The sequence below is a fragment of the Oncorhynchus mykiss genome, chromosome 9, assembly GCF_013265735.2.
Source record: "Oncorhynchus mykiss isolate Arlee chromosome 9, USDA_OmykA_1.1, whole genome shotgun sequence".
NCBI lineage: Eukaryota > Metazoa > Chordata > Actinopteri > Salmoniformes > Salmonidae > Oncorhynchus > Oncorhynchus mykiss.
Window position 1 is genome coordinate 8,863,877 of NC_048573.1, and position 12,500 is coordinate 8,876,376.

A 12,500-nucleotide genomic window follows, 5' to 3' on the forward strand; every position below is an offset into this window, starting at 1 on the left:
ACACTGCACACACACAAACACACTACACACACACTGTACACATACACTGTACAAACACACTGCACACACACGCTGTACAAACACACACTGTACAATCACACTGTACACACACACTGTACACACACACACTGTACAAACACACTCTACAAACACACTGAACACACACACTGTACACACACACTGTACACATACACTGTACAAACACACAGACAGGTAATATATGCATTGTTTTTACACTCGGTAAGTAACTACCACAGTGGCTTTGGGGTGAGAGTGTCTGCCCTGTGGTGAGTGTCCTGTCCAGGGGTTGTACTGGTACATCAAGCTGTTTCATTGCAGAAATAGGAGACAGACTAGTGTCCTGTCCAGGGGTTGTACTGGTACATCAAGCTGTCTCATTGCAGAAATAGGAGACAGACTAGCGTCCTGTCCAGGGGTTGTACTGGTACATCAATCTGTCTCATTGCAGAAATAGGAGACAGACTAGTGTCCTGTCTTGGGGTTGCTCTCTCTAGGCCGTTCTGACTCGGACAAGGCTAACTTATTAACTTGGCAAACACTAATACACACCAGAGTACACACTCGAATACACACTTTAATAGCAGTCCAACACACTCAAATACACACCCTAATACATACTCTAATACTCACTCAGCTATGGCTACACCCCCCGGTCTATCTCTTTCTCTCTTTCTCTTTCTCTCTAGGAGGTATCTTGTACACGGCCGCCACGAGTAACTTCCTGGGAACGTTGTTCGATATCTCCCGGGCAACCGGACAGGAGCAGGAACGTATCCGTACCGAGAGATCCATCAACTGGCTCAGTGGTTAGAGAACACACACACACACACACACGCACGCACGCACGCACGCACACACACACACACACACACACACACACACACACAGACACACACACACACACACACACAGACACACACACACACACACACGCGCACACACACACGCACACGCACACACGCACCCACAGACACACGCTGTGCTTCCCACACTACTAAACCCACGTTGTATGTGTGTCTCTCTCTCTGCAGACCCAGAGTTTGTGTCGTCGGTGTTCATACAACAGGATGAAGACAACAACCCACAGGGTGAAGACAACAAGATCTACTTCTTCTTTACTGAGGTCGCCAAGGAGTACGACCTCTACACTAAGGTCAAAGTTCCCAGGGTCGCACGTGTCTGCAAGGTATGTCTATGGGGCAGAGGAGGAGGTGGTGGGGGTCTGTCTATTTGTTCGTCTCTTTGTCGTTGCTTGATCCTAGCAAATACATAGGACTCCCACTCCTCACATAGTTTTGGGTGAGACCATGCTAGCCACCTCTTTATGTTTTGGGTGAGACCATCCTAGCCACCTCTTTATGTTTTGGGTGAGACCATCCTAGCCACTTCTTTATGTTTTGGGTGAGACCATCCTAGCCATCTCTTTATATTTTGGGTGAGACCATCCTAGCCACCTCTTTATGTTTTGGGTGAGACCACCCTAGCCACCTCTTTATGTTTTGGGTGAGACCATCCTAGCTACCTCTTTATATTTTGGGTGAGACCATGCTAGCCACCTCTTTATGTTTTGGGTGAGACCATCCTAGCCACCTCTTTATATTTTGGGTGAGACCATCATAGCTACCTCTTTATATTTTGGGTGAGACCATCCTAGCCACCTCTTTATATTTTGGGTGAGACCATCCTAGCTACCTCTTTATATTTTGGGCGAGACCATCCTAGCCACCTCTTTATGTCTTGGGTAAGACCATCCTAGCCACCTCTTTATGTTTTGGGTGAGACCATCTTAGCCACCTCTTTATATTTTGGGTGAGACCATCCTAGCTACCTCTTTATATTTTGGGTGAGACCATCCTAGCCACCTCTTTATATTTTGGGTGAGACCATCCTAGCCACCTCTTTATGTTTTGGGTGAGACCATCCTAGCTACCTCTTTATATTTTGGGTGAGACCATCCTAGCCACCTCTTTATATTTTGGGTGAGACCATCCTAGCCACCTCTTTATGTTTTGGGTGAGACCATCCTAGCCACCTCTTTATATTTTGGGTGAGACCATCCTAGCCACCTCTTTATGTTTTGGGTGAGACCACCCATCAATTCTCTCTCTTTTTCTTTCCTCCTTCTTCATTCTCTTTTCACTGTATCTTTATACACCCCCCTCTCTCCACCAACCTTTCTCTTTCTCCCCCTCTCCCACCAACCCCTCTCTCCACCAACCTCTCTCTTTCTCCCCCTCTCCCACCACCCCCTCTCTCCACCAACCTCTCTCTATCTCCCCCTCTCCCACCCCCACCCCCTCTCCACCAACCTCTCTCTTTCTCCCCCTCTTCCACCACCACCTCTCTCCACCAACCTCTCTCTTTCTCCCCCTCTCCCACCACCCCCCTCTCTCCACCAACCTCTCTCTTTCTCCCCCTCTCCCACCACCCCTCCTCTCTCCCCCTCTCTCTCCAACCCCTCTTTCTCTCCCCCTCTCTCTCTCTCCACCCCCCCTCTTTCTCCTCTCTCTCTCTCCACCCCCCCCTCTATCTATCTTTAGTCTGATGTAGGCGGTATGAAGACGTTACAGAGGCGTTGGACCACCTTCCTCAAGGCTCAGTTGGTGTGTGAGGACAGAGCCAGCGGACAGCGTTACAACATACTGACTGATGTCTACACAAAACAACACACATCTGGAGACCCTAGCTCTACACACTTCTATGGTCTCTTCACATCTCAGTGGTAAGAATGGAGGGATGGAGGGATGGAGGGATGGATGGAGGGGAGGAGGGATGGATGGAGGGATGGATGGAGGGATGGAGGGATGGATGGAGGGGAGGAGGGATGGATGGATGGAGGGATGGATGGAGGGGAGGAGGGATGGATGGATGGAGGGATAGAGGGAGGGGAGGAGGGATGGATGGATGGAGGGATGGATGGAGGGGAGGAGGGATGGATGGAGGGATGGATGGAGGGATGGATGGAGGGGAGGAGGGATGGATGGAGGGATGGATGGAGGGGAAGAGGGATGGATGGAGGGATGGATGGAGGGGAGGAGGGATGGATGGAGGGATGGATGGAGGGATGGATGGAGGGGAGGAGGGATGGATGGAGGGGAGGAGGGATGGATGGAGGGATGGATGGAGGGATGGATGGAGGGATGATGGAGGGGAGGAGGGATGGATGGAGGGATGGATGGAGGGGAGGAGGGATGGATGGAGGGGAGGTGGGATGGATGGAGGGGAGGAGGGATGGATGGAGGGATGGATGGATGGATGGATGGATGGATGGAGGGATGGATGGAGGGGAGGAGGGATGGATGGATGGAGGGATGGATGGAGGGGAGGAGGGATGGATGGATGGAGGGGAGGAGGGATGGATGGATGGAGGGATAGAGGGAGGAGGGATGGATGGAGGGGAGGAGGGATAGATGGAGGGATAGAGGGAGGGGAGGATGGATGGATGGATGGAGGGATAGAGGGATGGATGGAGGATGGATGGAGGGATAGAGGGAGGGGAGGATGGATGGAGACACATCAGATGTCTGTGACCAGGCGGAAAAAAAACTTTCCAAGCCAAACCTTCATATCACAACCGCTAACCGCTAACCGCTACACACAGCCTACATTGTCTCGTCACCATTAGACCTGTGGCGGTCATGACATTTTGTCAGACTGCCGGGCTCACGGTAATTAACCGTTAATTAATTAACACATAGTGTTAGCATCTCCTGGTCTCCATGCATACAATGCATGTATTTCGGAAGAACAGAATGTGAGTTGTCCTACTGTATGTTATCTGGCTGTGCTCCCTGCCACAGGCTGTAGGCTTGTTCATTTAGCTGACAAGATATGCTTATAAGTCCCGTGCCATTATTTTAATATTATATGATTTTATAGTAAGAAGAATATAATTGAACTTATCTGAATAAAATATAAATTATTTTTTTCCAATTCAGGAGCAAGTGGCTATGTTGAGCTTAAAAGTGTTCATTTGAAAAATGTCCTATACACTAGATTTAGTTACTTGACAACTTTAGTTGTGAATGATACAAACCTTAGAAATCAAAGCATAGATGGGCTGCATGGTGAGACTACAGGACTACTGATGATTTGAGAAAGTCACAAAAGAAAGCTTGTGTTCTGTCCCTCCGGCTGCACAGCTGTTCTCTCGTCAAGTGATCCTATTTTCACCCATCAGACTCTTCTCAATTTAATCGCGCCTTTACTAACATGGCAAATGAGTTTAGATTTAGAATGGGCCGTTATCACATGGTCAGGAACGGGGGGAAAAGACATCCTTAGGCACTCGAATAGCAAATGGAGGCCGTGTGCTTTCCTGCTGGTCCGTTTTCCTGCTGATGCCTGGTACGCTACTTGGGTTTTATAGCAGAGCTGTGCTGAATATGAGAAACTGAGAAATAAATATAACAACACTAATTTCACTCCACACATTAACCACTGTTGGTCTCACTGCACGACAGGTGACATTCTGCCAAAACCTCTGTATGCCATCGGGCTCTCCAAACCTGTTCCTGCAGCTACCCAGCGCTTAATTTAGGAAACCAAGTGAAATCTGTTTGTGAACATCGATAGTATCATGTTTTCGCAACAAAACATATTTAAATAAACTGTTGACAGCCCTGGAGACAGGAATAAAGGAGAGGAGGAGATGGACAGGGTGCTGAGATATTCTGTAGATAAAGGTAATGTGTAACCTAATTAATGAATCCCTATAAAGTAGAGGAGGAGATGGACAGGGTGCTGAGATATTCTGTAGATAAAGGTAATGTGTAACCTAATTAATGAATCCCTATGAAGTAGAGGAGGAGATGGACAGGGTGCTGAGATATTCTGTAGATAAAGGTAATGTGTAACCTAATTGATGAATCCCTATAAAGTAGAGGAGGAGATGGACAGGGTGCTGAGATATTCTGTAGATAAAGGTAATGTGTAACCTAATTAATGAATCCCTGTAACGATTCTCTTCTTGTGAAGTAGAGGCGGACCAAAGCGCAGCGTGGTGGTTGTTCATTGTAATTTATTGACGACACTATACATGAACAAACTAACGAAAAAACAAGAAACGTGAGAACTCAAAACAGCCCTGTCTGGTGCAAACACAAAAACAGGAACAATCACCCACAAACACAGTGAAACCCAGGCTACCTAAATATGGTTCCCAATCAGAGACAATGACGAACACCTGCCTCTGATTGAGAACCATATCAGGCCGAACATAGAACTAGACAAACTAGACATGAAACATAGAATGCCCACTCAGATCACACCCTGACCAACCACAACATAGAAATATACAAAGTAAACTATGGTCAGGGTGTGACAATCCCTATGAAGTAGAGGAGGAGATGGACAGGGTGCTGAGATATTCTGTATATAAAGGTAATGTGTAACCTAATTAATGAATCCCTATAAAGTAGAGGAGGAGATGGACAGGGTGCTGAGATATTCTGTAGATAAAGGTAATGTGTAACCTAATTAATGAATCCCTATAAAGTAGAGGAGGAGATGGACAGGGTGCTGAGATATTCTGTATATAAAGGTAATGTGTAACCTAATTAATGAATCCCTATAAAGTAGAGGAGGAGATGGACAGGGTGCTGAGATATTCTGTAGATAAAGGTAATGTGTAACCTAATTAATGAATCCCTATAAAGTAGAGGAGGAGATGGACAGGGTGCTGAGATATTCTGTAGATAAAGGTAATGTGTAACCTAATTGATGAATCCCTATAAAGTAGAGGAGGAGATGGACAGGGTGCTGAGATATTCTGTAGATAAAGGTAATGTGTAACCTAATTGATGAATCCCTATAAAGTAGAGGAGGAGATGGACAGGGTGCTGAGATATTCTGTAGATAAAGGTAATGTGTAACCTAATTAATGAATCCCTATAAAGTAGAGGAGGAGATGGACAGGGTGCTGAGATATTCTGTAGATAAAGGTAATGTGTAACCTAATTAATGAATCCCTATAAAGTAGAGGAGGAGATGGACAGGGTGCTGAGATATTCTGTAGATAAAGGTAATGTGTAACCTAATTAATGAATCCCTATAAAGTAGAGGAGGAGATGAACAGGGTGCTGAGATATTCTGTAGATAAAGGTAATGTGTAACCTAATTGATGAATCCCTATAAAGTAGAGGAGGAGATGGACAGGGTGCTGAGATATTCTGTAGATAAAGGTAATGTGTAACCTAATTAATGAATCCCTATAAAGTAGAGGAGGAGATGGACACGGTGCTGAGATATTCTGTAGATAAAGGTAATGTGTAACCTAATTAATGAATCCCTATTACTAGGTTATTTAAAATCATATCCAAATTCACTATAATTGTAAGCTAACTGTGTGCCGCCCAGTACAATCAATGACCCAACCACATCGCTGAGGTCTAAAGGATCTCTTCCAGACTCCGGGGTAGAAAATATTTGAGCGTGGGCCTCCCGAGTAGTGCAGCGGTCTAAGGCACTGCTAGAGGCGTCACTACAGACCTGGGTTTGATCCCAGGCTGGATCACAACCGGCCGTGTTCGGGAGTCCATAGGGCGGCAAACAAATGGCCCAGTGTCATCCGGGTTAAGGGAGGGTTTGGCCGGGGGGTTTACATGGCTCATCGCCATCTAGCGACCCCTTGTGGCGGGCCGGGCCCCTGCAGGCTGATCTCGTTGTCAGTGGAACGGTGTTTCCTCCGACACATTAGTGCAGCTTCTGGGTTAAGTGGGCAGGTGTTAAGGAGCGTGGTTTGCCAGGTCATGTTTCGGAGGACGCATGACTCGACCTTCACCTCCCGAGCCAGTTTGGGAGTTGCTTAAAAAAGAGGGTAAAATACAACAACAAAATTATATATACAGTATATATACACTACTGTTCAAAAGTTTGAGGTCACTTAGAAATGTCCTTGTTTTTCAAAGAAAAGCACATTTTTTGTCCATTAAAATAACATCAAATTGATCAGAAATACAGTGTAGACATTGTTAATGTTGTAAATGACTATTGTAGCTGGAAACAGCTGATTTTTTTATGGAATATCTACATAGGTGTACAGAGGCCCATTATCAGCAACCATCACTCCTGTGTTCTAATGGCACGTTGTGTTAGCTAATCCAAGTGTATCATTTTAAAAGGCTAATTGATCATTAGAAAACCATTTGCAATTATGTTAGCACAGCTGAAAACTGTTGTTCTGATTAAAGAAGCAATAAAACTGGCCTTCGTTAGACTAGTTGAGTATCTGGAGCATCAGCATTTGTGGGTTCTATTACAGGCTCAAAATGGCCAGAAACAAAGACCTTTCTTTTGAAACTTGTCAGTCTATTCTGGTTCTGAGAAATGAAGGCTATTACATGTGAGAAATTTCCAATAAATTTAAGATCTTTTACAACGCTGCGTATACTCCCTTCACAGAGCAGCACAAACTGGCTCTAACCAGAATAGAAAGAGGAGTGGGAGGCCCCGGTGCACAACTAAGCAAGAGGACAAGTACATTAGAGTGTCTAATTTGAGAAACAGACGCCTCACAAATCCTCAACTAGCAGCTTCATTAAATAGTACCGGCAAAGCACCAGTCTCAACATCAGCAGTGAAGAGGCGACTCCGGGATGCTGGCCTCTATGACTCATGACTGCCGGTGTGGTGGTAATGTGGTCACCATATTAGCCAACGTCATAATCAACACAGCTACTAGAACTAACACGTTTGGTTAACCCGCTACAATCACGCAGTACAGCAAGCAGTTTAGCAGTTAAGCAGTTACACCTGCATGCCCCAGTGGCAATAAATTCATACAACCAAAAACGTACCTTGACTTAGAAGAGTTCCAGTGTTGGATAGCCATAGACAGCTAGCTAACATAGCATCCCTCTCTGTTGGATAGCCATAGACAGCTAGCTAACATAGCATCCCTCTCTGTTGGATAGCCATAGACAGCTAGCTAACATAGCATCCCTCTCTGTTGGATAGCCATAGACAGCTAGCTAACATAGCATCCCTCTCTGTTTGATCCGGGTGTTTGAGTAGGCTAAACCAGCTAGCGACACTTGCCACTAGGTAAGTGAAAGTGAAAAAATATTTGGTATAAATTAATTTGTTCAAAACTGTTGTCTTTTGCTCTCTTTGAGTTAATTACTCACCACATTTGATGCACTGCAGCTCTAGCTGTAGTTTATGCTTTCAGTACTAGATTCATTCTCTGATCCTTTGATTGGGTGGACAACATGTCAGTTCATGCTGCAAGACCTCTGATAGGTTGGAGGACATCCTCCGGAAGTTGTCATAATTACTATGTAAGCCTATGGAATGGGGTGAGAACCACAAGCCTCCTAGGTTTTGAATTGAAGTCAATGTACCGAGAGGAGGATGGAGGCGATCTGTCCTCCGGCTACATCATGGTATTACCCTACAGAGTGCTGCTGAGGCTACTGTAGACCTTCTTTGCAAAACAGTGTTTTAATCAATTATTTGACAATGTGCATATATTTAGTGTAGTTGTATCTAAAAATGATAACTTCTTGAATGTTTCACGATTTACATTTGTATGAAATTCACTGAAGAGGATGGTCCTCCCCTTCCTCTGAGGAGGAGCCCCCACTGGTAGAGAGTGGAGAGAGGGAGAGACAACAACAAGGACATGTGAAACTTCCCTTCATTATACATGATCACATAAATCAAATCCTCTCTCTCTCTCCCTCCTGTGTGTGTGTGTGTGTGTGTGTGTGTGTGTGTGTGTGTGTGTGTGTGTGTGTGTGTGTGTGTGTGTGTGTGTGTGTGTGTGTGTGTGTGTAGGGAGCATGAGGAGTTGTCAGCGGTGTGTGTCTACAGTCTGGCTGACATCAGTAAAGTGATGGACGGACCCTTTAAGGAACTGAAGAAGACCTGTGAGAACTGGATCAACCCAGAACCAGTACCAACACCTAGACCTGGACAGGTACAGTCTAGAACACATTACCTATAACCAGTACCAACACCTAGACTTGGACAGGTACAGTCTAGAACACATTACCTAGAACCAGTACCAACATCTAGACCCTGACAGGTACAGTCTAGAACACATTACCCAGAACCAGTACCAACACCTAGACCTGGACAGGTACAGTCTAGAACACATTACCTAGAACCAATACCAACACCTAGACCCTGGACAGGTACAGTCTAGAACACATTACCCAGAACCAGTACCAACACCTAGACCTGGACAGGTACAGTCTAGAACACATTACCTAGAACCAGTACCAACGCCTAGACCCTGACAGGTACAGTCTAGAACACATTACCTAGAACTAGTACCAACACCTAGACCAGGACAGGTACAGTCTAGAACACATTACCCAGAACCAGTACAAACACCTCGACCTGGACAGGTACAGTCTAGAACACATTACCTAGAACCAGTACCAACACCTAGACCAGGACAGGTCCGTGCTTCTACACCTGCATTGCTTGCTGTTTGGGGTTTTAAGGCTGTTTTTCTGTACAGCACGTTGAGATATCAGCTGATGTACGAAGGGCTAAAAAATACATTTGATTTGACAGGTACAGTCTAGAACACATTACCTAGAACCAGTACCAACACCTAGACCCTGACAGGTACAGTCTAGAACACATTACCTAGAACCAGTACCAACACCTAGACCCTGACAGGTACAGTCTAGAACACATTACCTAGAACCAGTACCAACACCTAGACCCTGACAGGTACAGTCTAGAACACATTACCTAGAACCAGTACCAACACCTAGACCCTGACAGGTACAGTCTAGAACACATTACCTAGAACCAGTACCAACGCCTAGACCCTGACAGGTACAGTCTAGAACACATTACCCAGAACCAGTACCAACACCTAGACCCTGACAGGTACAGTCTAGAACACATTACCTAGAACCAGTACCAACACCTAGACCAGGACAGGTACAGTCTAGAACACATTACCTAGAACCAGTACCAACACCTAGACCAGGACAGGTACAGTCTAGAACACATTACCTAGAACCTGTACCAACACCTAGAACAGGACAGGTACAGTCTAGAACACATTACCTAGAACCAGTACCAACACCTAGACCAGGACAGGTACAGTCTAGAACACATTACCTAGAACCAGTACCAACACCTAGACCAGGACAGGTACAGTCTAGAACACATTACCTAGAACCAGTAACACCTAGACCCTGACAGGTACCCTGTACCAGGCTACACCAGGACCTGCCTAGTTAAATGTTCTAGGAGATAGATGAAGATAGATGAAGGAGTTAAGAACTTTAAATCTGAACAAAATCTTTCCTTTACCCAGTGTCTGAACAGTGCTCTGAGAGCGGAGGGCTTCGAGTCTTCTCTCAAGCTGCCGGACAAGGTAACATATAATACAGTATAATATAATATATATATATATAATGTAATGTATAGTAATATAAATATACTAATCTATATCAATATAATATAATATTTATATATAATGTATAGTTATAATATAAATATACTAATCTATATCAATATAATGTATAGTAATATTAATGTAAATATACTAATCTATATCAATATAATATAATATTTATATATAATGTATAGTTATAATATAAATATACTAATCTATATCAATATAATATAATATATATATAATGTACAGTAATAATATAAATATACTAATCTATATCAATATAATATAATATTTATATATAATGTATAGTTATAATATAAATATACTAATCTATATCAATATAATGTATAGTAATATTAATGTAAATATACTAATCTATATCAATATAATGTATAGTAATATTAATGTAAATATACTAATCTATATCAATATAATATAATATTTATATATAATGTATAGTTATAATATAAATATACTAATCTATATCAATATAATGTATAGTAATATTAATGTAAATATACTAATCTATATCAATATAATGTATAGTAATATTAATGTAAATATACTAATCTATATCAATATAATGTATAGTAATATTAATGTAAATATACTAATCTATATCAATATAATATAATATTTATATATAATGTATAGTTATAATATAAATATACTAATCTATATCAATATAATGTATAGTAATATTAATGTAAATATACTAATCTATATCAATATAATGTATAGTAATATTAATGTAAATATACTAATCTATATCAATATAATGTATAGTAATATTAATGTAAATATACTAATCTATATCAATATAATATAATATTTATATATAATGTATAGTTATAATATAAATATACTAATCTATATCAATATAATGTATAGTAATATTAATGTAAATATACTAATCTATATCAATATAATGTATAGTAATATTAATGTAAATATACTAATCTATATCAATATAATGTATAGTAATATTAATGTAAATATACTAATCTATATCAATATAATATAATATATATATATAATGTATAGTAATATTAATGTAAATATACTAATCTATATCAATATAATATAATATATATATATAATGTATAGTAATATTAATGTAAATATACTAATCTATATCAATATAATATAATATATATATATAATGTATAGTAATATTAATGTAAATATACTAATCTATATCAATATAATATAATATATATATATAATGTATAGTAATATTAATGTAAATATACTAATCTATATCAATATAATATATATATAATAACAATAATAATATTATATATGCTTGAAGGTGTTGACGTTTATGAGAGACCACCCTCTGATGGAGAACAACGTGATCGCAGCGCCTCTACTGGTGAGGAGGGGCATCACGTACACTAAAGTAGCTGTTACCAGGACGACCACGGGGTCGGACGATGATCAGAGAAACGCAGCCACCGTGCTGCACCTGGGAACAGGTGAGGGGGGGGGGGGGGGGAGTGAGAAAGTAGGGGAGGAGGAGTGGAAGGAGAGAAAGGAGTGTTGATGGGATAAAGGATGGATGGATTGATGGTAGAAGAAGGATGGATGATAAAGGGAGGATGGATGATAAAGGGAGGATGGACGGTAAAGGGAGGATGGATGGTAAAGGGAGGATGGACGGTAAAGGGAGGATGGACGGTAAAGGGAGGATGGATGGTAAAGGGAGGATGGATGATAAAGGGAGGATGGATGATAAAGGGAGGATGGACGGTAAAGGGAGGATGGATGATAAAGGGAGGATGGATGATAAAGGGAGGATGGATGATAAAGGGAGGATTGACGGTAAAGGGAGGATGGATGATAAAGGGAGGATGGATGGTAAAGGGAGGATGGATGGTAAAGGGAGGATGGATGATACAGGGAAGAGGGATGATAAATAGAGGATGGATGATAAAGGGAGGATGGATGATAAAGGGAGGATGGACGGTAAAGGGAGGATGGATGGTAAAGGGAGGATGGACGGTAAAGGGAGGATGGACGGTAAAGGGAGGATGGATGGTAAAGGGAGGATTGACGGTAAAGGGAGGATGGATGATAAAGGGAGGATGGACGGTAAAGGGAGGATGGA

The 12,500-nt window shown here is 42.3% G+C and overlaps 1 protein-coding gene across 1 annotated transcript in view; it reads left to right on the forward strand.

Moving 5' to 3' along the window:
• The window catches only part of sema4f (sema domain, immunoglobulin domain (Ig), transmembrane domain (TM) and short cytoplasmic domain, (semaphorin) 4F), a 103,655-nt gene that overhangs the window by 85,979 nt on the left and 5,176 nt on the right, over positions 1–12,500 (forward strand). The window contains exons 6-11 of the mRNA XM_036987253.1: positions 708–827; positions 1,053–1,207; positions 2,562–2,743; positions 8,800–8,941; positions 10,307–10,366; positions 11,703–11,868. Of these exons, the coding sequence (XP_036843148.1) occupies positions 708–827; positions 1,053–1,207; positions 2,562–2,743; positions 8,800–8,941; positions 10,307–10,366; positions 11,703–11,868 (825 nt within the window). The remainder of the gene's footprint in view (positions 1–707; positions 828–1,052; positions 1,208–2,561; positions 2,744–8,799; positions 8,942–10,306; positions 10,367–11,702; positions 11,869–12,500) is intronic.